At 41.3% G+C, this 24,852-nt stretch overlaps 1 protein-coding gene across 1 annotated transcript in view; it reads left to right on the forward strand.

Moving 5' to 3' along the window:
• Positions 1-24,852, forward strand: part of PPM1H (protein phosphatase, Mg2+/Mn2+ dependent 1H) — a 131,798-nt gene that overhangs the window by 61,724 nt on the left and 45,222 nt on the right. The window contains exons 3-4 of the mRNA XM_027721191.2: positions 4,053-4,397; positions 12,230-12,342. Of these exons, the coding sequence (XP_027576992.1) occupies positions 4,053-4,397; positions 12,230-12,342 (458 nt within the window). The remainder of the gene's footprint in view (positions 1-4,052; positions 4,398-12,229; positions 12,343-24,852) is intronic.

Raw genomic sequence — 24,852 nt, forward strand, 5'->3', positions numbered from 1 at the left:
TTCCTCTCTTCACTAGTGTATTTCCTACTTTGATTTTGTATCTTTCATCTTGATGTTGGAATAAACAGTCACTCCCTTTCAAATTTCTTGAAAGAGATATATTTATTTCAGATCTTCCATTCTTGATTCTATTTCTGACATATTTTGATCAGAACTTAGCATAAAGTCTAAAGTCAGGAGCCAGCTGATTCATATAATATAGTATACTGTCTTCTAGTTCCTTGTTATATTGTTCTTTATATGTTCTTATCTATAGATTTACTTCTGTAGTCTACGTGGCACTGGAATGAGTGCTATAGCACTCGTTATTTAGCTGTATAAAACCTATTCTACCATGTTATTAGACCACAGCTTATGAATTTAAATCTGTAATATATTTTCCCAAAACAGGCAGCATATTTCTTGAGAAAGTTTTCTCCTAGAGGGCAGTCTTACATTAGCAGTTAGTAGGATTTTTTCATTGCTACATCTTTTGTTGGTTGAATATATCTAAAAAGGAAAAAAACCCGCACATTTTTATAATGTGTCATATTTTTGTTTTCATATCTTTATACTGTGAGGTATAATATTGTGTTTTGCCCTTTCATAGTGTTGTTAGCAAGTATCTTTTAAGGAGTGTATGAGTTTGGTGTTATATGATTCATAATCTGAATGAATAGGATGTAGAAATACCAGCTTGAGACTCTACAGTGAATGATAGAATATTGTCCCATTAAGTATTTAGTAAGAAAGCCAGAGGCTGAATACTGTAAATGCCTTAGAGGAAAATCCCACCGTAAAACACAGTCTGAAATTGTCTGTGAGGTGGAGCACCTTACAGAATTACTGAAGAGAAAGGAATAAGGGAAGCACTTTATTGCAAGAAAAGATTTCTTCTATTCTTGTTTACTTTTTTAAAGTGTGGAGCATATGGGAAATAGGCACTGGAACTTAATGGTCTCTTCACTTAAGAGAGTCCTTTTCATCATCCTCAGATTTTTCTTTTTTTTTCCACAGAAGCTGTTGTGGAGAAGGCCATGTCATCTTTGTTTTATCCTACTTTTTGGGAAGTTTGTCAAACTTAAATGACAGCTGCATTTGGGATTGTGTGATTATTGTTGTTTAATGTTATCCCCATCAATCCAGCCCAGCACTTTGGCAAGGCAGCACAAGGGAGTCAGAGATCCACGTGTTGTCCACTCAAGCTGGGTGCCGCTATCACGGCCTTGACTCTGTGGGTGGACTCTGCAGAGCTTCTATGAGTGGGAAGGAGGAGGTGGCAGGCCAGAAATGTGGAGATGGAGCCCTGACACACTCACAAATCCAAGGAAGCCTGTTAAATAGCATAAACATGGTTTTGTTTTTGAAAGAGTGGGTAATAAACTGAGCAGAACAGTGAAAGGAAAGACTCTGCAAATTCAACACTAAGTTAATTCTCTCCCCTTCCACCCACCCCACTCCACTACTGCTTAATTAATCATGTTCGCTATCTGTCTCCATTCAAGGGCATTCATGTTAAATTGCACAGCTTTTTCACTGGTACTATTTTTAAATGCCTTTAACTATGGAATACCTCAATGATGAATACTGAAAAACCATCAGCAAGTGAAATGGGAATCCTGTGCCAGGATACTGTTGTAGTGACAGGCTGCAGGACTTAATGTGATGCATTATTAATTGTCATAGTAATGCGAGGATACATGATTATTAATTCTGCAGGTTTTTTGCACAAAGATGGTACAGTGTATTTGTTTTCTGTGACACAGGGCTGGTAGCCTACCATAGGCAGCTGAACATATAATCAGTAACACGAGGAGGCTTTTCTCTGAGGATTGGGGTGGCAGTTGCTGGCCCACTTCAGATTTTATGACAGCTAAGGATGTCCTTTAATGCAGTTTGTACGTGTAGTTCATATCTGGAACAGGGTAGGTTATAGTTTTCAGAATAAACCTTTAGTGGCAACATGATTTTATTTGTCTGTTTGGAATTAGCTTCATAACAAAAATCTGATGGTTTGCAATGTAGGACTACTGTCTATCTTACCTGAAAAGCTCATCCCAAATTGACTACTATGTATTGCTAAGGTTTTCTTCCTATAATTGAGCTCAAATTATGTGTGTAAATATACGCATTTTCTTTTATGATTTCTCATCTGTTGCTTGACCCAAAACTTTGCATGTCTTAATTGCGTTTTACAATTTCAAAACCCAGGAGACTGCTGAGCCTTCCTGAAAGCTAGGTCAGCAGTTGAGGAGCCTGATGCTTATTAAATTTCCTGGTACATTCTGGAGATGAATCGTAAGGTCAGTGCAGTGAAGGATCTGTGTTCTCTTCATGTTTCTGGTAGCTATTCAGCTTGCTGTTAAATTAGAATCTTTTGAATGAAAATCTAAAATAAATCATTGTGGTGACTGATCACACTCCTGTTTGAGGACACTGTCCAGTTAAAAGAACAAATGGAGATTGGTCTTTGAAAGACTACTTTTGACAGAATACTGCCAGTACTAGTAAAAATAGATGTCTTGTTCTCTGAGTTTACAGAATGTCAATTCTTTTGGGGAAGAAGTTCAAGCTTTTAAATGTAAGAGAGGACAGCCATGCATATGCACACCGAAATAGGTAACGCTTGGTGGCTATAGCTGTGCAAGGAAAAGCAAGGACCTTTTTGTGCATTTTGTCTCATCTGTGTGCCAGGATTGCTGGCCCTTGTTCATTCTCTGAATCACTGCTTTAATGGCACCATATATTTAATTCCCATTGAATTGGTATGGTTTTGCGGAATTCATTTCTTTCAAATAGAGGAGTTGTTTTTATTCTCAGGGTGGGGGGAAAAGAGTTTGTTTTCTTTTTCCTTTTTTAGACTGCTAATAGGTTACTGGTGGTTTTCCTCTTTGCTAGTTCAAAAGTAAATGAAGCTTTGTAAGAATACATAGAAGTTTTTGAAGACTCATATTTAGATTACAATAATGCCTGCAGATCACAGCTGAAGTTAAGGCCCTAGAGCATCTCACACAGAATGTCTGTATGAGAGCAGTGTTATGGTAATCATCTCCCCTGACTGCTTATAATACAGACTTCCCAGTTATGTAGATTGCTTTGGAGAACTTAAGAAAATGGGGGCAGGGTGTGTGTATGTGTGAACTTGTTCTTAATTGTAAGTTTCTGTTACAGTTTGGGGGCAGGGGGGAGAACAATGACAAAACATCATCTTCCTTTAGGTGGAAAGTAAAATATTTTCATCTCAGTCAGAGGTGTAATGCCTTTGTATTTTTTACCCCAAAGGTAACGCATTTCCAAAGAAGTATAGCAGCTTTAATTGACATGAGTATTTAAACTGTGGAAGCATTATCCATGGTGCATCATGACATGGATTTTGGCCAGGGAGCCAAACCCTATGAGAAGAACGGGAGCAGAAGTAGTTTGATCTACAGATCCCAGGAGGCACAGTGTTGCCATTTTGAATAAATAGTCTCAGTTTTCAGCTGAAATATTTTCATTTTCAGATACTTGTTTCTGTTGGCAAAATACTTTATATTTTGCATGAATAGCAATCTATTTATACAAGCAGGTTTTTTAGTTGCTAATCCTGTTAACCGTTAAAAATTACTTAGGCAGAATTTTACAGCCAACTGTTGTGTGAACTCAGAGGGATTCTGAGCCCAGAGCAAACTAGTAGAGGTGCCAGTCCTGCCTTCAGGGGGGAAGTATCTCAACAGGTTTTTTGGTGAATTTACCAGGCTGGGTAAGTGGGTGGGTCTGGCTAAGGAGCTGCACTCGGAAATGGGTACGTGTGTTGGTTTTTCCAACATTCTAGTATGTATCCTGTATGATCCTTACTATGGTAAGTAATCCAGTACTTTAGGACAATACTCCCTTATCTTAGCATTTCAGTAATGAAATTAAGAGTGCACAATAGATTGCTGAATTCCTCCTCCTGGAGGAATTCCTCCTCTGCTGTGTAGATGAGTATGCTGTTGATGCACTGGTTAAGAATATGCTTGAACTTTACTCACTCACAGCTGTGTAACAGTGACTATCTCTTCCTTCCTTTTCTTCCCCTCCTGCTTCTCCAGGACTCAGACGGGATCAATCTGTACTACTGGTCTCTGTTTGATGGACACGCTGGGTCAGGGGCAGCTGTGGTTGCTTCCAAACTCCTACAGCACCATATCCTGGAGCAGCTGCAGGAGATTGTAGACATCCTGAGGAACACAGCTGTCCTCCCACCCACCTGCCTAGGAGAGGAGCCTGATAACCCAGCCACCAACAGTAGGACGCTGACACGGGCGGCCTCCCTGCGTGGTGGTGTGGGGGCCCCAGGCTCACCCAGCACCCCTCCAACACGCTTCTTCACTGAGAAGAAGATCCCACACGAGTGCCTGGTTATTGGGGCCATAGAAAGTGCATTCAAGGAAATGGTATGTACATCTCAGGGCTCTGAAGTCCTTGTTGCTTACATTAATGAGTTACATGACCTGGAGAAGATGAAGATTTAGAGGGGTTTTCTTTCACTTTTTTTTCCCCTTTCGCTACTTTAACACTATCTGAGTGTGGACAGAACTATCTAAGAGCCTCAAGCTTACCAGGTGCATCCCTGTGAGGCAGAAACTGCACCTTAAGTCCCAGGTAGCACTACAGCAATGTTTATGGATTACTTGTGTTGCCTAAAATCGGGAGAAAAAACTCACCAAGCAAATTTAGTATAGATAAGATATAGAGCAGCTCTTTTAATGAAGGCCTTCTAGCTCACGGAGTACAAAGGTGCATGCCCACATACAGAATCCTTACACTTTTATATCCCTTACTAAGTATCATATCTAATGGGGACATCCAATCCTAAGAGCCCTTTTGCCAGGGTACCACCCTCAGAACTGCCCCACTGGAGTCCCTCCAGGTGTCTTGAGCTTTCTATCTTGTTTTATCTACCATATCTCTTGTTATTCTGGTCCAGGTGCACATCCCAATGGAATATCCTTGCAAAAAATCTATTACTTTGAAAAGACGGTTAAAAGATGTTTAAACCGAAGCTGCAGGATTGTGCCACACAAACTGTGAGAAAGTAATGGTCGAAAGTGAAAGAAAAGTACAGCTACATTAAAATCTACAAAAGGCTAAAAATCTTAAAAATTCTAAGGCATCAGTTGACTTTTAGAAGCATGATGCTCTTCTTTTCTCTTTTTTATTCTCCCCCTCCTTTCTTAACATAAAGATTAGCATTGCCTTACAGCAGCAGATTTCAGCATTGGCTGCTATTATCAGGCTGAGTATATGGGTATGCACTTTACAAAGCCTTGTTGCCCAAGCAGTAGCAAAGACTCTTGGCACTTGTTGCCCAAAACATAAATGGGACATAAATGGTCACATCAGGGACATGGATAAGGGGCAGCCTCCTTGGTCCAATGACTTGTAGTTCATGTTAGTGTTGGACTGTCTCATAAAGCACAGCAGTGCCTGTACAGTGTGTGCAGCTTTTCACTGAGGCAGGTTGGGTGTGGGTGAGTGGGGCATGAAGTACATTTCTACCACCCACTTGAGTTATGTACAGCAAGAACAACTGTGAGGAAATCATGAGGCTATGGAAACTGAATATCCATCTATTTCCCCATGGAAGCTGTTTTTTCTATTCTGTAATTGATGTAGCTGCTCCACATCTTCCTTCTTCAGTTCTCCACGTTATTAAAAATTGTTATTGCCAGGCAGATCAGAGGTTTGGCCCACCAGTGAGTACATGGGGATCAGGTCTTGGGAGATGTGATCTTGTTCTTTTTTCAAAATTTTGTTACCGTAGTTTTCAGAAAAGCTCCTTATTTGAAAAGAAGATTTTTGAACCAATCAGTGTTTCCCAGAGGTTTTATTTGTTGTCTGAAAAGAAGTATTCAATCATAATTTTTCCTGATGTATAGGAATTTTGCTCAGTACATGCAATTACAGACTAGAGTTGTTGCTACAAGTAGTACTTCACTTTGAATTCTGAATAACAATTATCTTGCTGGATTGTTCTTTCTTCCCAAGAAAGTGCAGGCAAACAGACCCATCAACTGGGTTTGGACTTGTAACTGGGTTTGTCCAGGAGCAGGACTCACAGCCATGGTTTGGTCATTGTTCAGTGTGGGGTATGCGAGTAGATTTATGTCCTATGGCTAGTGGGCGCAGTTTCTGCTAAATGAAAAGAAAGAGGAGGACACGTGAAAATCTCCTGTCAGTTTAGCATGCCTTTTCAGAAAGGGAGGACTCGATTGCTCAATCCTTCTTTGTTGAGAAAGGAGGGAGAAGATGACAGTGTCCATCCACTGCGCCCTGATGGGCTCAGAGCATGCTTAAGAGAGGGACACCAATTTCATGCTTCAGTTGGCGTAATTTTCAGGCCAGACAACTGCCAGGCTCTGAGAGCATGACATGATTTTCTCCTGTCTGCAAGTGTAGGAGAGATGAGAAATGGAGTTTCATGGGACTGGGCAGTGAAGGTAAGAGGGTGTAGAAGGGCTGTTTCAAGCGCTCTACCTTTTTTATGAAAGCAGCGTGTGGGTTACCCATCGCTGCTTTCCTGAATGTGTCTGACTGAGCAGGGTTGTTACTGCTCTGCATTATTTTGCGTTCACATCTCTGGTACGTGTTCACACAGAAGACCATCTCAGCTCATGTTCAGGCACCTGACTGCTTGGGAGGGCTTTTGTGGATAGAGTATGACAAATGCAGAAGCCCTGGATAACTCACTACACTTATGGTGTCTAGGTATTCCTTGTATAGGTTATAGTAATCTGTTCTTCCTGTTTCTAAACAGAATATATTCCTTCCTGTGTCTTTGTTCATATGCCACAGATCCAACACCTTTAATTCCCACTCTTTATCAGAGGGCTGAAGTTCATCTGTCTGATCACAAATGACTCGGTGTCTACCACAATGCAATATAATTTCAGCATTAAGTTTTACTTTAAAAGGAAATCTTATAAAAATGGTCAGACTGAGAAAAGCAATAGATAATTACACTTACTTTAAGCTCTTGGGGAAGACTTGCACTTGTAATTGGTTTAGGCAAAAGAGTATTTACCTGTGTAAGGGAGCAGTTCATAAGATCAACACTCCTGTGTCGCATCTGTACTTGCAAAGATTGATCTTCCTCTGTCTAACTTCCTGGTAGCTTATACTCCTGGTAGTCTTTTCATGAAGATTTTGGGCCTCTTTGACAGCATATTGTTTAATTGGCCCTGTTTTGTACTGGAACGTCTCATTGATGTCATTGAGTTGGGTCAATGCAGTTGAGATGTGCATAATGAACGAGGGTTTTGTGCCAGCAGAGTGTATCATTTTACTTGCTGAAAGCTCATGTTTCCTGGACCAAGGCAAACTTCTTGGTGGTGTTTCCTGAAACACCCGTTGCTGCAAAGGAGTCCTATGAAGCTGGTGAAAATGATGAGTAGATACAGATAATTTTTTTTTTTTAAAACAGTGCAGCCTGACAGGTTTATCTAAGGATGGTTTTGTCCCCTTTTCCTGGGAGATTTTAGCATACCATTATTTTTTTTCCCCAACTTCCTCTTGAATTCTAGTTAAGCTCTCCCTGTTTTTGCCTCAAGTCTCAAAATGCAATTTGTGGCTTTAAAAGACTTGAAAAAATTATTTGTTTTTTTTATTTGATGTGGGTTTCTTTGGACAGTTCTTGTCTGACAGCTACACACAGTAAAACACTGTGGAAAGTTGACACAGACCGAGTCATTGCCCTAAACATTTAACAATTAAGCTGTCCCCATTTTGAAGTACTTCTAAATGGTGTTCTCTGTGTTGTAACTGGGATTAGCAAGTTTATGCTGTGCTTTCAGATAATTTACTGTTCTGTTTAAAAACCAGTAAACGCTCAGTTGTCAGTATCTCAATTGTTCCAGTTAAAAGGAAACAAAGAAGCTCAAGTTCTGAAGGTGCCATAAGTCAAGTCCTCTAATTTTCATCTCTCGAGTTTTAAGATGTGCATTTATAGATGCAGTTCAAAAGAGCCAGGAGGGATGCTTCCGAGTGGTGTTCTGTATTGGTTAGAAGCACCAACTATAGTACTTTAACCTTGTATACATGTGTGTGGTGTTATATGTATTTTAAAGAAAGATTAAGAGGAGAGAGCACCTATTCCACTCTGAACTCCATTTAATTTTAGATGGGAAAAAATGGCACAGAACTAGTCTGTATGGTTTATTGGAAGGTATACATTTGCATACATTGCATCATGATTTTCTTCTTTATTGAGTTTTTTTTGACTTAGATGAAATCTAGACAGGTGCTTTTGCTAGATTGGTGCCATTTTAATTAATTGAAAAGTCTGGAGACAACAGCCTGTGTTGTACAGTTTTCTTTTTGAAAAGCTTCACCTCCTTATATAGCCGATAGAAGTGAGGAGGGTTTAAACAGAATTACAGGCATCTGATGCCTTTTTGATAGAGGTAAAGCAGACTAAGGAGTTAATTTTGTGTTTATGTCTTCTGAAATTATTAAAAAAAAATTAAAAAAAAGGCAGGTATGTGATACTGTGTATACAGGGAGAAAAGCTACTTTCTGTTATAGCAAGATTGAGATCCTGGATGAAAGGGCTCTGCTCTGAGGATACTTATAGATGAAACGAGCATGGAAAGAGTGAGGTCAGCAGGGTTAGAGAGGTGATTCTTCCCCCTTACTCGGCCCTAATGAGGCCACATCTGGAGTGCTGTGACCAATTCTGGGCTCCTCAGTACAGGAAAGACAAGGAACTACTGGTGAGAGTCCAGTGGAGGACCACAAAGATGATTAAGGGACTGGAGCATGTCTCTTATGAGGAAAAACTGTGGGAGCTGGGCCTGTTTAGTCTAAGGAAGACAGAGGAGATCTCATTAATGCATATAAACATCTCAAGGTCCCAAGAGTGGTGTCTTTTCTGTGGTGCCCAGTGACAAGACGAGAAGCAATGGCCATAAACTAAAACTCAAGAAGTTTCACCTCAACATGAAGAAGAACTTCTTTACATTGATAGTGGTAGAGCACTGGAACAGGCTGCCCAGGGAGGTCGTGGAGTCTCCTTCTCTGGAGACATTCAAAACCATCCTGGGTGCATTTCTGTGTAACCTGCTCTAGGTGACCCTCCTTGGAAGGAGGGTTGGACTAGATTATATCCAGAGGCCCCTTCCAAACCCTAATAATTCTGTGATTCGGTGAAAATCAGTTATTTTAGTTGTTGCAGTACACTAACTTGTTGCAATGACGGTACTGCAATATGAATGCACCTAGGTCTGTTTTCAAGGTCCTGCATATCTAACCCTCACAGGAGTCGGCCCACACTTCGGTGCCGCCGCACTCGCTGTGCTCCCTCTGTCTCCCCTCGCCGCGCACACGTCCCGCCTGGCTCGGCCTGCCCGCGGGGAGCTCCCGGCGCGCGGGGCGGGAAGAGCGGGAGGAGGAGCGGCGGCGCCGCAGTGGAGCCTCCGCCAGGTGGCAGGAGCCGGCCGTCCTGGGGCCCGGAGCCTCCGGCACGGGGCGGGGGCGGCATCGCGCGGCTTTTTCGGGAGAGGTGGTTATCACCTGCGCAAGCCGTGCGCCCTCTCAGGGGAGCCCGGGTCCGGGCCTTGGCCTGTCCCAGGGCTTTCTCGGTGCAGAAAGCCGCCCTGCCCGCCCTCGCCTGCTCGGTACGTCACCATGTACTCTGCAGCTGTGCTCAGTCCTCCTGCATCCCACATCCTGCATCCTGCACCCAGGGAAGTGGGACCAGACCTGGGTCAACCCTTGTGGGCACCCCGCTTCTGCCACCTGCTACAGCACACATCCTGGCACGGAGGGCAGAGCTCAGACTAAATTATCTGTTTCCTTGGCAGAAACTTGCTCTGAAATTTTTTTCCATCTGGAAAATTAGGAAAACTTTATATACAGTCTGATTTTGTCTATAATGAGACCCTTTACACTCGTAAAGACTGCAGAGGCATTTTGGGGTTTCTGCCTGTGTCTGTGCTGCTCTACTTTCCCAGCGTCACTTTTATAAAGTATTTCATTAAAAACCAATGTCTCTACATCAGAATGAGTTGGTGGCATTGGTGGACTTTATTTTATTTTGCTTTATTTTTCCCCCTCAAATCTTGTTGAACTGTAGGAAGGCCTTTCCTTCTTTCCCTCCCCTGAAGAAGAAAATGTCAAGCAAAGTATGTAATATCACATTAAACATGGCACTGAATGTACTCTGACAAGTCATGGTAGAAAATGTGAGTTCTGAACAACAACTAGATGGAAGAGCCCAGGAACAGAAATGATTTGAGAAAAACTAGATCTGTGTACTGGATTAAGTCAAGGAAATTCTGATAATGAGGCCCTAACAGTTGTCCATCTTTTCTCCTATAATAGATGCTTCTGAATTATGCTTATTGAAAGAAACAAATTTTGGTTTAGGATTTCAACACTTGCAAAGTATATGTATGACAGCTGAAACCAGGTGAGGTATTGCATATTGTTTGAAGGTCTCAGAGGATACTCTGAGATGTAGAGGTGAAGGTTTCTTAAAATTCCTGGCAGTGCCTGAAAAATCCACTGTAATAAGTTTAAATGATTTTGGTGGTTAGAAATGTCTGCTTTCTTTGAACTCTTCAGCTGAATTAAAAAGTGTAGAGCAACCACGGGTAGGAAAATCAGCTTCTCTATGACAAGATTAGATAAAGAGTCATTTATAACAGGCCCATATCTCTGACCAAAGGTTTTATGAGATTTGATTTTTAACTTGGAGTTGTTTTCCTCCTGGTCCTCACCACCACCCCCCGCACCGCCACCTCCCAGATAAGTGCAGATGTTCAGAGGCAGCAGTAGAACCTGTGTCTCTGTGGCAGCCGCATGCAGTTCCCATGCAGAGCAGAGGATGGCCTGCAAGGACAGCGCCTCAGCACTGTGTTCTTGGCAGAAATGGGATGTGCGTACACCAGCCAGCGAGGAGTCACGTTACACCTCTGCCCGCCCACGCCGGACAGTGGCTGAGCACTGCTGAACATCCCCACTGCCGCCCCAGGTCACCTACCTCCCCTGAAATTTGTAGGAAACAAAGCATTGGACAGTGACCTCCTCCCAGCCCTGCAGATTTTTGATCAAATTACTGCTGTCAAGGTTTGCATTTGTTGTAGTGCTTTTCTTCAGATAAATTTAGCTCTAAAATAAAACTCTAAATTCCATACCCCAAGGGGAGGACAGTTTGAACTCTTTGTTGCTCAGTGCAAATACGATAATGACTGAAGTATAGCTCTGGGTATATGCACACATACGGAGGCAAACAAATATATTCATAATAAAACCCACATAAAAGCAGGCAGGGGATAGCTGGAAAAATCTTCCAGTATTTGCAATAGTGATGTTAAATGATGCTCCCTGTTCAAATCCAATATTACAAGGACAGACCAGCTTGAAATTGTGCTTGATTCTGGACACAGGAGAGCAGGGTCATTTGTAACATGTTGTGTTATTACCCCAAACTAAACTAAAAGACAGCAGAATTAATTAATTGGTGTACACTTCAATTTTTGTTTAAAATGTATGGATGATTGGAAAGTAGCTCATATACTTACGTCCTTTATGTTCTCCAAGCTTTCTTGGAGACTATATATATTTGTATGTACATATTTATGTGTTTTTTCATTCCAGGACTTGGTTGACTGTTGGTGACAAATGTGATTTGTGTTCTCCACTTCTGTTAAGCAGGAGGACGTTTTTATATATAATACTTCTTGCACTCAGAATCAGTTTAGCATCCACTCATTCCCTGTGTTTCTGAAGGGATAGCCTGGTGGCATGACTGTCTCTTGCTGCTGTTCCTAAAGGTATATACTCCACAATTCTAACATTCCTTTAAGGAAGCAGGTAGTTATTCATGTCATGGCTGGGTCTCATTAATTATTTGCTGTCTATGTAAAGCACTCTCCAATTATACCACCAGGTACCTGTTGTTAAGCTACATTTATCTTTACCTTCTTAGTGCTTTTGCCGTAGCAAATTCTCTTGCATCCCTGAGAGTTGCTATTTGTTCCTTAGTACCTAATGTTTTAAAAGCGCCTGACCTGATTTTTCCCAAACATCTTTGTATCATAAATAATAGGTCCTCAACTTTCTGTTCTTCTCCCAGACCATGTGGCCACAGCGGCAAGAAAAGAAAGCTAGTGGGACATACCATTTAAGAAAGACTTTTTGTATTTTCCTTTTTTTAAGGGAGTCTTCATTTTCTGAAACATTAATTGCAATGTGTCTTTATAAATCTTGTTCTCTTTTCCCACAGGATTTGCAAATAGAACGAGAGAGGACCGTGTATAATATTTCTGGTGGCTGCACAGCCCTTGTGGTGGTGTATTTATTGGGGAAACTGTATGTGGCAAACGCTGGTGATAGCAGGTAAGTGGGGTGTCTTCCCAACTAGTCATTCACCTCAGGCTCCTGAGGTCTGGTGTTACCATTGCAAACAGTATCACAAGAGGATTCTGTTTCTTGGCTGAACACTTGACAGTTCTCACAGAAATGAATGCAAATGGCAGTGATAGAGTTGGTATCTTGTCAAGTGGTGGCTGCAGCCAGGGAAGTTGACAACACTTCTGGTCCCGTAGCAGTTTCTGAATGACTTGATGGTTGCAGAGAAGTGGAAGGATGCTAAAAAGCCATTGAGAAGAGTTGTTGGGTGTGTAGTAGAATTGTGCGTTTAACTCTGACAAAATGACTGCATCTGGAACAGCTATGGTAGGGCTGCATTTGTTCGGTAGGAGGTTCTGTGACTCCTGTTGCCAGGCTTAGTCTTCACAGGCCACTTGGCTCTCAGATATTCATATAGATGAAGGTAGTGATCTGTAAGCAAATACCTGCTGCTCTTGTAATGGGGGAGGAGGAGAGGGAGATAGACTATCACAGTGTAGGTTTTTTATTTTGTGCTGTTCTGGCTCATGTGCTTGTCCATTTCTCAGAACTGAATGTTGTTCATGAGCTCTTGCTTTTTTATATTTTGAAGTTGGATGCCTAAAGACTCACAACAAGAAGCTTTTTCTTTGTCTTCTGATGTCGCTAAAGATAGGACCATACTGGAAATCTCTGACTTGCATTCTTTTCACCTCACTCACTCTCTGCCCATACTACCATCAGAGAGAGATAATGAGGCTCTTGCAAGACTTCAGATCTTCACGTTTCTTTTGGCAGCACACTGTGTAAATAGGACAGGGAGAGTAGTTCCCCATGTGATACAAACTGCTGTTGTATTCTGTTCACTAACAGCTTAATAATTAAAGTCTGCAAAGGTACTGAACCATGCTGTCTTTAGGTGAAAGCTGTTATGTTTATGCATTTGTGTTTAAGATTTGTGCACACACAGTTCATATTAGTAGTACGTACGCCTATGTACTTACAGAGACAACACTTGAGCAAAGAGTTTTGTATTTTAAACTTAACATTTTTATTACCTCTCGCTGCTTTAAACTGTGTAGGAAATCAGATAAATACTTTGGGCATAAAATTCCTATTCTTTTCATTTTGGTGATTGTTTTTAAGATGGTAAATTTGCTGTATATGTTGAAAGTTGTTTGCTCAGTTCCTCTTGTCAAGTGACATATTGGAATCTCCGTTTTGCATCAAATGTCAAGTGAGTCCTGACATGGTAGCTGCAAACATGTTTGAGGTGATCACCCATCCAGTCATCAGAACCACTAGCTGCACTACATTCTATCTCTTCTGCCATTAAATTAGAAATAATAATGTTTTCTTGTGCTATTGCACTTGAAATACAGTTGAATCTCTTCCTTCAAGCTGGCTAATTTGCTTTACTGTCTCTTAAAAGTGTGCTGTTGTCATGGTTTGAGAGCCTCAAAATCCAATTCCCTAGTCCAAACCCCCTCCCACATCTCAGCCCAGTGTGAGATGGTTTTCCAGATACCACACGAGACTCAAATGGGGGAAATGGAATATATTACAAATGACTGTAATAAATACTACAATACATTATATACAATCTTAATTATCTCTACCATGACATAAGTATTTACAATGGATCAAATCTGTTCTCCCCTCCAAATAAAAGTCCAGGAGGGAAGAAGGAAAAGATCCCTTTCTACTCTCAGAGCAGCAATGGCTCTAAGGCAGCAGGTTCTCTGTCTCTCTCTTCCATGCAGCAGCTGTAGCTGGATCTCTGCCAGTACACACGAGGGGGTATCCAAGCCCCTCTCGGCCACTCGTCTCCAAGCAAGGGTCTTATCTTCCGTAGGCTGTGTTCACCGGGACAAGGGTCACTTCACTACGTCATATCACGAAGCTCAGGGGTCTTCGTGATGGTCCCTATTTTCAGGGGATTCAAGTTCCCCTACAGAGCTCTGTGCTCTGTCTCAAGCAGCGGGGGGGCCAAGGTCACCCCCTCCGCATTCTTTCTGAGCTTTCCAGCTCTTTTCTGCAGTGCTGCTGCAGTTTTAGGACTTCCATTCAGTAGGAGTCCATCCTTTCCACTTAGGAAAGGTCACAAAAGGAGTTTGGCGGTTTTTTGGTTCAGTATCTTACCCCAACTCTGTCTCTGTAGAGCTTAGTTGTGCTCTCTCTGTTGCTGGCTCTCTCTCGGCTCTCTCAGACAACTCTGTGTCTTCCTTGCTCAGCTGCATGTTTGTTTCTGCTGCTTCTCCAGTTCAGTTCTTATCTGTTGGCTTTCAGCCATAACCTCTGTTCACTGCTGTCTCTGCCGCTGCTCCTGCTGCTCACAGTGGAGGGAAAAAAAACTTCCAGCTTCTCAGTCACAGACCTCAGTCCAGTTTAATACTGTTTCTGAGTTTCTGTGACCCCAGCCAGGGCTGGGGGAGCCGGAGCCCCCCAGACGGGCTCCTGCCCCTTCTGCTCGTGGCTTTCACAACATGGCTACTTCTTCTACCACACAACTACAACTACCTTCTCTTCCGTTCTGCTTGTGTTACGTTTATATTTTGCAGAAGCGCTCATTGGGTAAAACCTCAAAACTTCAAGGGTCACCACCCCCTGGGGTTTTACCATTTTATAACTTCAGGGGGAAAACTGTTTCCCCCCGCCACAGCTGTGCAAAACTGGCCATGCAGGACTTACTTCTCAGTAGCTAAGATCTTTGTTCATAAATAACTGGGACTGGCTGCTTCCAGTTCCTCCAGAATTCTTCCTATGCTCCCCAAGGGCAGCCTCAGCTCTGTTGTAGTCTCTGATACCCAAGGGGAAGAAACTCTTGTTGACAGTGATCGGGAGTTGGTGCCAGTGTATTGGCTGGCATAGCTGTAGTTAAAGACACTAAGTCTTCAAGAAGCTTTGTATGTTCATTAAGTCACCCAAAACATCTCTTCAGAAAAAGAGCAGGAATCAGAAAGGAAGCCATCAGAAAGGTTGGGTGTTGTTTGAACCAGGATTCAAATTTTTCTACTCATTTCACATCTTGTAGATAATAGAGTCCCTCCAGATCCAAAATCGTTTAGTTTTGCACTTTCCAAATGGACCTCACATAAAACCTTTCTCATACTGAGGAGAATTGTCCCAAAATCTTTCATTTTCAAATAAGTCCATTCCTCAATTTTCCTAGCTCAAAACAAAATAAAAGCTTTAAAGTGCAGAAGATCAGTTAGTCTGGCTCTCACTCCCACGAAATCCTCACTTACCCTCTTTCAGGGAAAAAAGCGGCTATTGCAAAACATCCAAGTTGCTGTCATGACTATAAGGACATTTTAGGACTAGAAAAGCAGCTCTGAGATTGTCTGCCCATTGCCAGGGTGCACAGTGCATTCATGCATTTTGAAGAGCCAGCTATGTAGTCAAGAAGTTTTATTTGTGTTAGTTGGAAAAATATGTTCCTTTTTGCTGTCTCATGCGTTGTGTGGTCAGCTTTGTGGTTTGCACAGATACAGGGAAGGGCGGTGAGAAATACAATAAGGAAACTACTTAAAGGAATGTTTTACTGCTCTTGAGAAGGGTGGGTTTGTTTTTTCACTCAAACAGGGGACTTCTGCTTGTTGCTGTTGAAACTAGATGCCAAAACCCTTAGTACTTTAGTTTCTTTGAGTTCACCTTCTTATTTGTGCCTCTCCCCTCTCCTCATTCTCCTTCTTTCCTCTCTACTACACCACTGGAAAAAGCATGTAAATAAATCGAGTTACACTTCTCATGGATAGTGAGAGTAGGTTTTATGCTGCAAGGGTGGGAAATAAACACTTTGGGTTCATACAAATCTCATTTGTACTGCCTCTCCCCAGAAGAAGGTTAGGTCTTTTAATTTCGCGCAACTTAAAAACAACAGAAGCTTTTAAAGTTGGGTTTTGAACAGCTGCTTCTGTCAGAAGACCAAGGTATGTGCAACAAACTGTACTATCACAATGAAACTAAGGAAATGTTAAGTGTGAGACTTGAATAATAATGTACTGTGTGGTGCCAGCTATACCTCAGACTTATGTCTGTGGTATTCAGTTTATCCACCAAAGCTTCTCAAATCTAATCATTTCATGCCACGTACCCTGGCAGTGTTGTATAGCAGCTGTCCTTTTGTAGTTGATGTGTAATTACATCATGAAAAGACTTTAATTACCATATTACTAAATTACCAGCCAGCAATCCTTTCAGGTTCAGCCCTAGCTCGCTTCTGTATGGACTATTAGGCTTCTCCAAGCTGAACACTTTTGGTTGGTGTAAAAGGGAGCAAAAATTGTTCTAATTGTAGGTTTTGTTATGAACTATTATTGAGCCTGATGTTATGGCATCACTAATGTCAATGATATAATTAAACTTCTGCTAACGATGCAATCACAGTTCCGTAATAATTATACGTTAACTGCACATGATACCAGAACCTTACTAAAAATGAGGTGATGTATTCAGAGCCTGATAAAAACAACGTGGAAGGAGCCGCTTTCATTCTCTAATGGCTTGTCTGATCATTCTTTGACTCTGCCATGAATATACCTTCTTGTACGGTCAAAATTCATATCTGAATATCAGCCAAAGCTTTTTCTAATGTTTCTTTCTCTCTCTTCAGTGATTAGCATTGTCCATGCAAGGTTTTCTGATTAGAGACTGATAGTAGTATAGTCAGCTATCCAATATATAGTGCTTTTCTGGTGAGCATTGAGGTGCTACGTTTTGCTTTGACATATATATGCTATGGAAACTAGGCCAGGCTATTGGAATAACTGCTTTTTTTTAATATGGAATAGTAAATCTTCTCTGATCATTGTTTTAAATAGTATTGTTCAATTTTATGTTGCTGAAGTGACTTTGACTTCTAAACTGCTGTAACACGCCTTGTTAATCTCAGTTCTTTTTAGTTTTATGCTCCTTATTAGTATGTTGTTTTACAGCTAGTGATGAAGCAGTAGTAAAATAGAGACCTAATGGTTTACTGATTACTGCCAAATTATTGTATAGCCTCATGCAACACAACATTTGCCCAATGTCACTGCAATGACAGTTAATATGATCATATTGCATTACGGTCTTTGGCATGAGTGTTGTTCTGGCATTTGTGTTGTCTGGCTAAGGAGCTGCTCGGAGACTGCAGGCGCTTCCATTTTGTGCTGTGCTTGGAGCCATGTAGTGTAGCTGTACTTTTATCATTATACAAGAAGCAGAACACTGCAAGCTGATTTGACTTTTCCATACGCCCTGAAACACTCACTAAATCTGCAGATGGGTTCTGGGCTTTTTTGATTTATTGGCAGAACATGGCATCAAAGCAAAGAGCCTGATGTTTTGAAGGCTTTACAGACTTACAGGGTCACTGAATTTTTTGCTTAACTTCATCAGCTCTCTTTATCATCTTTTTGCGTCCTTGCTTTTTCTCCCCTGTACTTATGTTTCTAGGGCATATTCACCCTCTGCTTGAACATATATCCTCACATCCAGAATAGATTTTCTCCTCCTTTTTGCAAGTGTAGAATTAATGCTAAGGCATTTGGGCTTATTAAATGATAGGAGCTTGTTGAGTGAATGTTTTTGTGGTGCTTCCAAGTGGATGCAGGTAAAGCAACTTCATTGGTACTTCAAGAGCCCAAATGTGGAAAAGTGTGTTTGTAACATAGTCTTCTCCCAGTGTAATAAAATAGTGAAATGAAAATTGAGTTTGTTTACCATTTCAATCCTTTCTGGATTTGCTGCTTGTGTTGAAACTCACTACGTTTGTCCTTCCTCTTCTTTGTCATGGTGCTTGTTAGCTACTTCCCTCTTGCTTGGTTCTCATTGTAGGAAGTCAAATTTGGGGCATTAATTTGCTTTTATGAAGTAAATGAGAGGGGCATGAAAACAACCACGTATCTGCTGACTGGCACTGTAGCTTAAATAGAATTTCTGAGAAGTAAGAATTGATGATTCTGACCCATATTTGTAGTTCATGGTATCTGACCTCTTCTTCGAGGTGCTCCAGCAGGGTCGTTTTTGCCAGAAGCGCTAATAGTGTGTAAGGATGGAAACTAAAAAGTGAAAATATTGCTGTTGTAGAACTAGTTTACTTTAGTCTTTGGTTTAGTGTCTTTCTAGGAAGCTTTAATTTTCTGTTTTTTGTAACTACCCGTCTTCTAATCTAAATAGTGTGTATTTTCCCTGTTTTCCTTGAGTGGTCTGCCTAAGCCCTCTCTGTCTTCTTATGTCTGTGTCTGTATAAACAACAATAACTGTGCTTAATACTAGAGACTTAAAGGTCTAGAGGAAAGACTAACTCAGTTACTAAGCTTCTTTAGTCTGCAGTTCTTTTTTTTCTGTCTTCTCCTAAAGATGGGACAAAGAAAGTTGCAAATCTGAATGACACTCAGGACCTTTTCGCCTTGGGAGCATGCAATCAATAGTGACTCTTCTTCATCCTCTGAAGTTCTCATTCCTCCAGATTCTCAAAAGATGCCTCCCAGGAGATGAAAGCAACACCTATGTATTTTGGCCAATCTGTGTACACATCCCCTTTTTAGCTTATTATTCATTCTGACAAAGCAAGTCTCTCTAGCGCACATTCTCCTTCACTAACTGCAGTTTGGTAGGTAGAGAATTCTGATCCTGCCTAGCCAAAAATGTTGGAAAAGATTGGAAAAGATCATGGCATCTTAGTCATATTCAGGAGACATAGCCAAGTCCTGTCTCTCTGCCCCCCCCGTCTCTTTTCCTTAGAAACATGACTTCCAGGCCTGCAGAAAGCACTTCTCTTCTCCTGCCTGGCCAGAGCACAGGATTCATAGGAATAGCAGCAACCTCAGATACTGCAGGATTTTGTGCTGGGTAAAGCTTTTGGAGGCGCTTCAAGAAATACTTAAGGTGAGGTGTGAAGAAAAGGTGTTGGATCAGAAATAAGTCATTGCACTCAAAGTGCAGTGATGAGAAAGAGCATTTTCTGCCCTGGAACTTGGATGACAAGTTCCAGGGTACTGGCATGTCATATCCAGCACTGACTCAGCGGAAGTTATTCATTTGGTAGTAAATGTTTTTTGGCTTTTGAAGACAAAACAAACATCCTACCTCTTTTCCAAACTCTTGTTTTTCCTGGGAGACCGTATGCCCTAGCAATGTCTATGGCAATCAGCAGGTATTGAAGCCATTGTAAACATTTTTGGTGAGGGGTACATTTGGTACATTCAGTTAAATTTCTGGTCCTAACTACACAGACATCATCTTATGTTCCAGATTACAAGGAAGGAGAGGAATTTTGGCTATTCAAGTAATATCAGTAAACTGGAAACCCACAGTTCATTGGTATTGGTTTCCAGGAGTAAAGAATTCTGTTAACTTTAATTCTCATAGGTTTTCAACCTTTAAAAAAAAGAAAAAAAAAAAGTAAGCCAACAAAACCCAAACAAACTATCTTTTAAATCTCTGCCTTTGTAGCTGACCACAGAGACATATGCAAGTTCTTCATTCCAGTGTTGCAGGGCCAGGGCCAAGGCATACAAAGCAGGCTGGGCACCTTGGTTCTGTTGTTCTCAACCGTACTATGGGAGAAGGGCCAGAGGGAACACCCTAGGTTTGCTTGGTGAATGTTTCAAAGTCTGCTGCAATCCCTACCATGTTGGAAAGCTTTTCATGTCCCCTGAATTCTGTGAGCTTGACAGGCAGCCCAGGCTGTTCAGCCTCAGCAGCAGCTATTCAATGCAGCTTGAGCCCTGCTCCTGAGGCTTCCAGAGAGGGCTTCCCTTGTCACTTCTCTCTGGGTGAATAAAGCAGGACTTGGGTAAAATTCATCAATGTGGAGTGAGCAGAGACTGACACTTTCAGTCTACTTTTACATGTTGGTCCAGCTTGCTCCAACATCCTGCAACTGCTACTAAGTAGAAAAGCTGAGATCAAAGTAGATATGAGTTTAAGTGCTAAAAGTCATTCCTTCTTCCTCAATGGTATGACAGTGAAGAGCAGGGAGATAAAATAATCCTTGCTTCTTCCATTTTACATGGTCAGCCATATCCCAGCCATATTACTGTCAAAAATAAACACTGACTTGCACAGCAATGCCTTCATCCACTAAGCCTAGGTTTAGTTGCCATAGTAACTCATCCTGGAGATGAATGTGATATCCTGGACAGCAGGGAAAAAGACTTTGATTCCACAGATACCAATCCCAAAGCTCAGAGCTGACCACAGAGACATGACTGCACTTCTTTGTTCATTTTCCTGGCATGGCCTGAGTAATTGGTGGCACGTTGTTCAGCCGTGATACAGAAATGTGGTGGTCTATCATCATTGCAACCCTGGCCTTAACTGTGTTCAAACAAAGAACACACTGAAATCATCGTGGGCAAAATGAATCCTGTGAGAGTAGTAAATCTCCAGCCTAAGGGTACTGGAACCAACGGTGAGCAGTTTTCATGTGCTAGTAGTGTCACTATAAACTGGCTTGTAATAGCTTCCTAGCTGCCAGCTGAAGCCCTTTCTGAAAGATCGATGTGTTCAGATGTAAACCAACAGATTACAAATTACAGAGCATTTTGGTTTAGTTCATTCACTTTTGGTTTAGTACTACTGGAGCTAGAGTAGACAATACTTGAAGTGTATAGGTAAACTTATAAAGTCCCTACTGGTTTAATAGCAAAAGTTACTTTCTGGATTAAACAAACAAGAACATTGCATACAGATAACCAGTGCCATCCCATTAGTGATGGGGTGGGCATACAAAAAAATTTATAATTAGTCGTAATATAAAACAGTGTTAATAATTAAGCCAATTGCTAATAATAACTTCATACTTAAATTTCATCAGACAAGAAGGACACTTGAGGACCTAAACTAGAGCAGGGAATTCACGGGAGGGTCCCATGGGAATGGAGCTGCTGCCCACCAAAGAGGCATTGATAACTAGAAGAGTACAGCTCCAGGGGTCAAAAACGAGGAAGTAATGTGTCTTCTCTGAGCTCTCTCCAGTGTGGACAAACCTGCAAGCTCAGCTGTTTAATTTAGAACTGTAGAGTTGAGAAGTGATACAGAAACAACTGAAGTAATTTAGTTACATCGGCGGTGACTATCAAGTGCTTCTCAGGGTTACATGCAATATATAAAGCAGAGGGAGGTCACCAGCAGTAAAAAATCCTTTTAACTGCTGCTTACTAAGTAGTTAGTGAATACGTGGGATGCAATATGAGATCAGTTATAAAAATTCAGATTTTTATTATTTTTGGTGGCAGTAAGGAAGATGCTGGCTGGCTCAGGTGCTAGTGTAGATGGAGAAGTAAGCCCTTCCATGGAAATCTATGAAAATTATTTTTCTTAGAGAAGTAGCTTCTGCTTGCCGATTTGTGGTCCTTTATTAGAAATGATACAAGAATAATACAATTCACCATAATAGTGGCTTTAGAGTATTTCAACAGCCTCATTGTACCCATTGTATCCTTCTCTAAAGGAATCACTAAACAAGCATGTAAACATGAATGAGTTGGGTAACTGAAAACTCTGTAAAGCTCTACATGTGTGTGCAGAGGAACAGCTCGTGTGTTTGTAGGTAGCCTGCCTCTGAAAGACAACTTTCAGAGGTTTTCACAGGGACTGGATTTCCTCATTTCTTTGCGTGGTTCTTCTCAAAGGCAGGAGGAGGTTGTCATCTTGCCACAGGAGAGATGTAGCATACTTTGCTCCATGCTGGTGCAAGGACATGAAGAAAGGACCTTAAATGAAATACCTGGAAATGCCCAGTCAGCATCCTGCTGGAGCAGGGGCTGCACTTGGCAGTTGTGCTGCTGAGACATTAACTCTTGGAGCATCTAGGGTGGGTGGCAGCCCGCAAAAAAACTTAGCAGCAGTTTGGGAGGGATCTTCATTGTTCCGGCAGGAAATGCCAAAGCACACTCCTGTAGGAAACTGCTTTTGCAATACTTCACCAAGGCAAGTTCTCACACCTTTTATTGGCTTGAGGGAGCTGAAGTTCCCCCAAGTGATGAACGAAAGTGTCTGAGCAGCCTGCTTTAACCGCAGCATAACACAAAACTGTATTGTCACAGGAAGAGCCACAAGCAGGGTGACTATGTTCCTTTATAACATTGGCTTTGTTTGCCTGAAAGAAAAATGATCCAGTTTTTCTATTCTGTCAGAATATTTCTGTGAACAGCCTCATGTTTGCGTTGAAAAATACAAAGAAATCAGGGTGACAGGACTGTTGAGTGGCAGGAGATGGAAAATGAGGACAAGAGGCGATTTTCATTGGCTCTACTCCTTCCCGGGTTTGTTGCTTGTTTCCTTCTTGATAGCAATGACGAGTAGGACTTGGGGCATTATCTTGGGTATCATCAGTGGGAGGCAGCCAGAGGGGTTTTCCCTGGATTTGCTGAGGGCTGCTGCTTTCACCTGAGTTTTATGGAGATAGATATGTCATTGCTGGGACCTATTTTAATGCCAGTTAGATGTTACCTAATGGTTTGTTTCACTATCCTCAGCCTGCCTTAATTAATAAAATTAAGGAAATCATTAAAGGCTTTGCAGTGTAGTTTTGTGATTATTGCCAGTGTATTTTCACCTGGTTTCTAAAGAAACAGTGAGAAATGGATCTGCATGGGACTGAGAGTAACTCAGTTCATAATAAGCGAAATCAAGGTGTCAGTGCTGAATGTATTAAAAGTCATCAGTAATCATAATGGCTGTAAGTTCCAGTACTTCATTTGAACAAGAGAGAAACATTTCTCTTTTTAATCATTTTATAGTCCTCTTCTTTCACTTCTTAACAATTAAGAAGGGGAAATAAATTAAAAAAAACCACAACTAGTTTAAATCTTACCAGACATTAGCATTGATCTTCCTTGGATTCTTTAAATATATGCATTTAGTTACCATAGTAAACAAGTACCAACATAAACTTATTCCACAGTTCTAGGATTTACTTTTTTTTTTTCCTCTGCTATTTTGTGACACACCTAATTAAAATCTATTCCTTGGTTCCCCTTTCAATGTAATAAAACCCTGTCTTATTCCTTCTGTCAGTTTAATCTCTCTTTTTTTTCCATTGACATATTTCTAATACCTTTCCAGGCAGGCCAGACACTTGTGCTTCCTCTGTACCAAATCCACATGCTTAATACCTTTTGACAAAATGGATACATCCTCCCGGTGACTTGGAATTGATACAGACTGTCAAAAAGGTTTTTCTGAATAGTCTCTCTTTAACACCTTTACCAGATTTTTACCCTCTTTTGTAAAATGTACAGTTTAATGTTGCATTTCAGATAATTTTTGACTGAAAAAGTGTGTCATGGAATCAGGGTGTCCCCTGAATACTCCTAACAGTTGGAGATGCCTCTTTGTTTTGAACACTAGAATCCCAATAGACCCATGACAGCAGTAGAATTACACTTTTGACCTTGTTCACTAAAGTGTTTCTTTCTCTGTGTGATTGAATGAGAGTAACCAACAAGAGCTTCCTCTAAAATGTATGAGTTTCCCTCTGTTTCTCATAAGAAACTCAGAAGGGATGCTGTGCAGTTTCCATCTGATTGTATTCTCCACAAAAGGAAAAAAAACCCAAACCCTGTTTGATTCAAGGAGAGGTGGCTGTTTTTATCCATATTAAAAGTGCAAAAGCAGTTGATATATCAATATTTTTCTTAAACCAGTGTTGTTGCTACATCCTGAGCATGACGGCAGCATTACAGCACAGTGGCAGATTTTTACCCTTTTGTTGCTTCATTCCCCATGTATTTTAAAAGGGGATATATACTAAGGCACCAAATATAATTTCAAAGTATTGAATCTGAATATAGAAAAAAAGCATATATGTAATGTTCTGTGTGAACTTAGCTGATCGTTATGGACTACACAGTCGTGTCAATCCGGAAGATAAATGTACTGTTGTCTGTAGGGGTACGTGCAGCCTTTTAAGATCCTGGTGTTTCTTTTCATTTCCGTGTGACTGAGTAGACATAGCCAGCTGCAGGATTTGCCATGACTGCCAGTTCTGCCTTGCGCACTGAGGCACTGGCATGCCTCTTGCTCCACATTTAGTTGTTCGGGGCATGGCTTCTCTGAGTCAGAAGAACTCAGTGAAGTGGCCAGAAGAGAGAGAAAAAATCAGATTATTGTTCCTTCCGTTTTAGGCTACTAGTGTATTGGGGACTTTTTTCCCCGTTATATTCCTGTTTTCTGTGAGTATTTACCAGCTTTGGATCAGTGAACATGCTTTAATTGTCGTGCAGAGCACATATCTCTGAAATGCAATGGCAAGTACAATCTGTATTTCCTGTGGGTAGGGAGTTAGGTAGCTGGGTTAAAGAGAGGGGAAAGGACTCAGAGAAATCTATAATTTGTTTTTAGAAGAGATCAAAATAAGTGACTTACTGGCCTCTATGGCCTCAAGACCTCATAGCAGTTTCTCCTGTTTACTCACTGTAGACGATGCTGTGTGGAGAGGGCATCAGAGCCATGGAGCGTGGAGGGCAATGCACTGAGGGGGCTGCAGATCTGTGACTCCTGGTTTCCTATCCTGCCAATAAAGCT

Source organism: Pipra filicauda, unplaced genomic scaffold (assembly GCF_003945595.2).
Source record: "Pipra filicauda isolate LSUMZ 115617 unplaced genomic scaffold, ASM394559v2 scaffold247_size1415610_pilon, whole genome shotgun sequence".
In the NCBI taxonomy this organism is placed as follows: Eukaryota; Metazoa; Chordata; class Aves; order Passeriformes; family Pipridae; genus Pipra; species Pipra filicauda.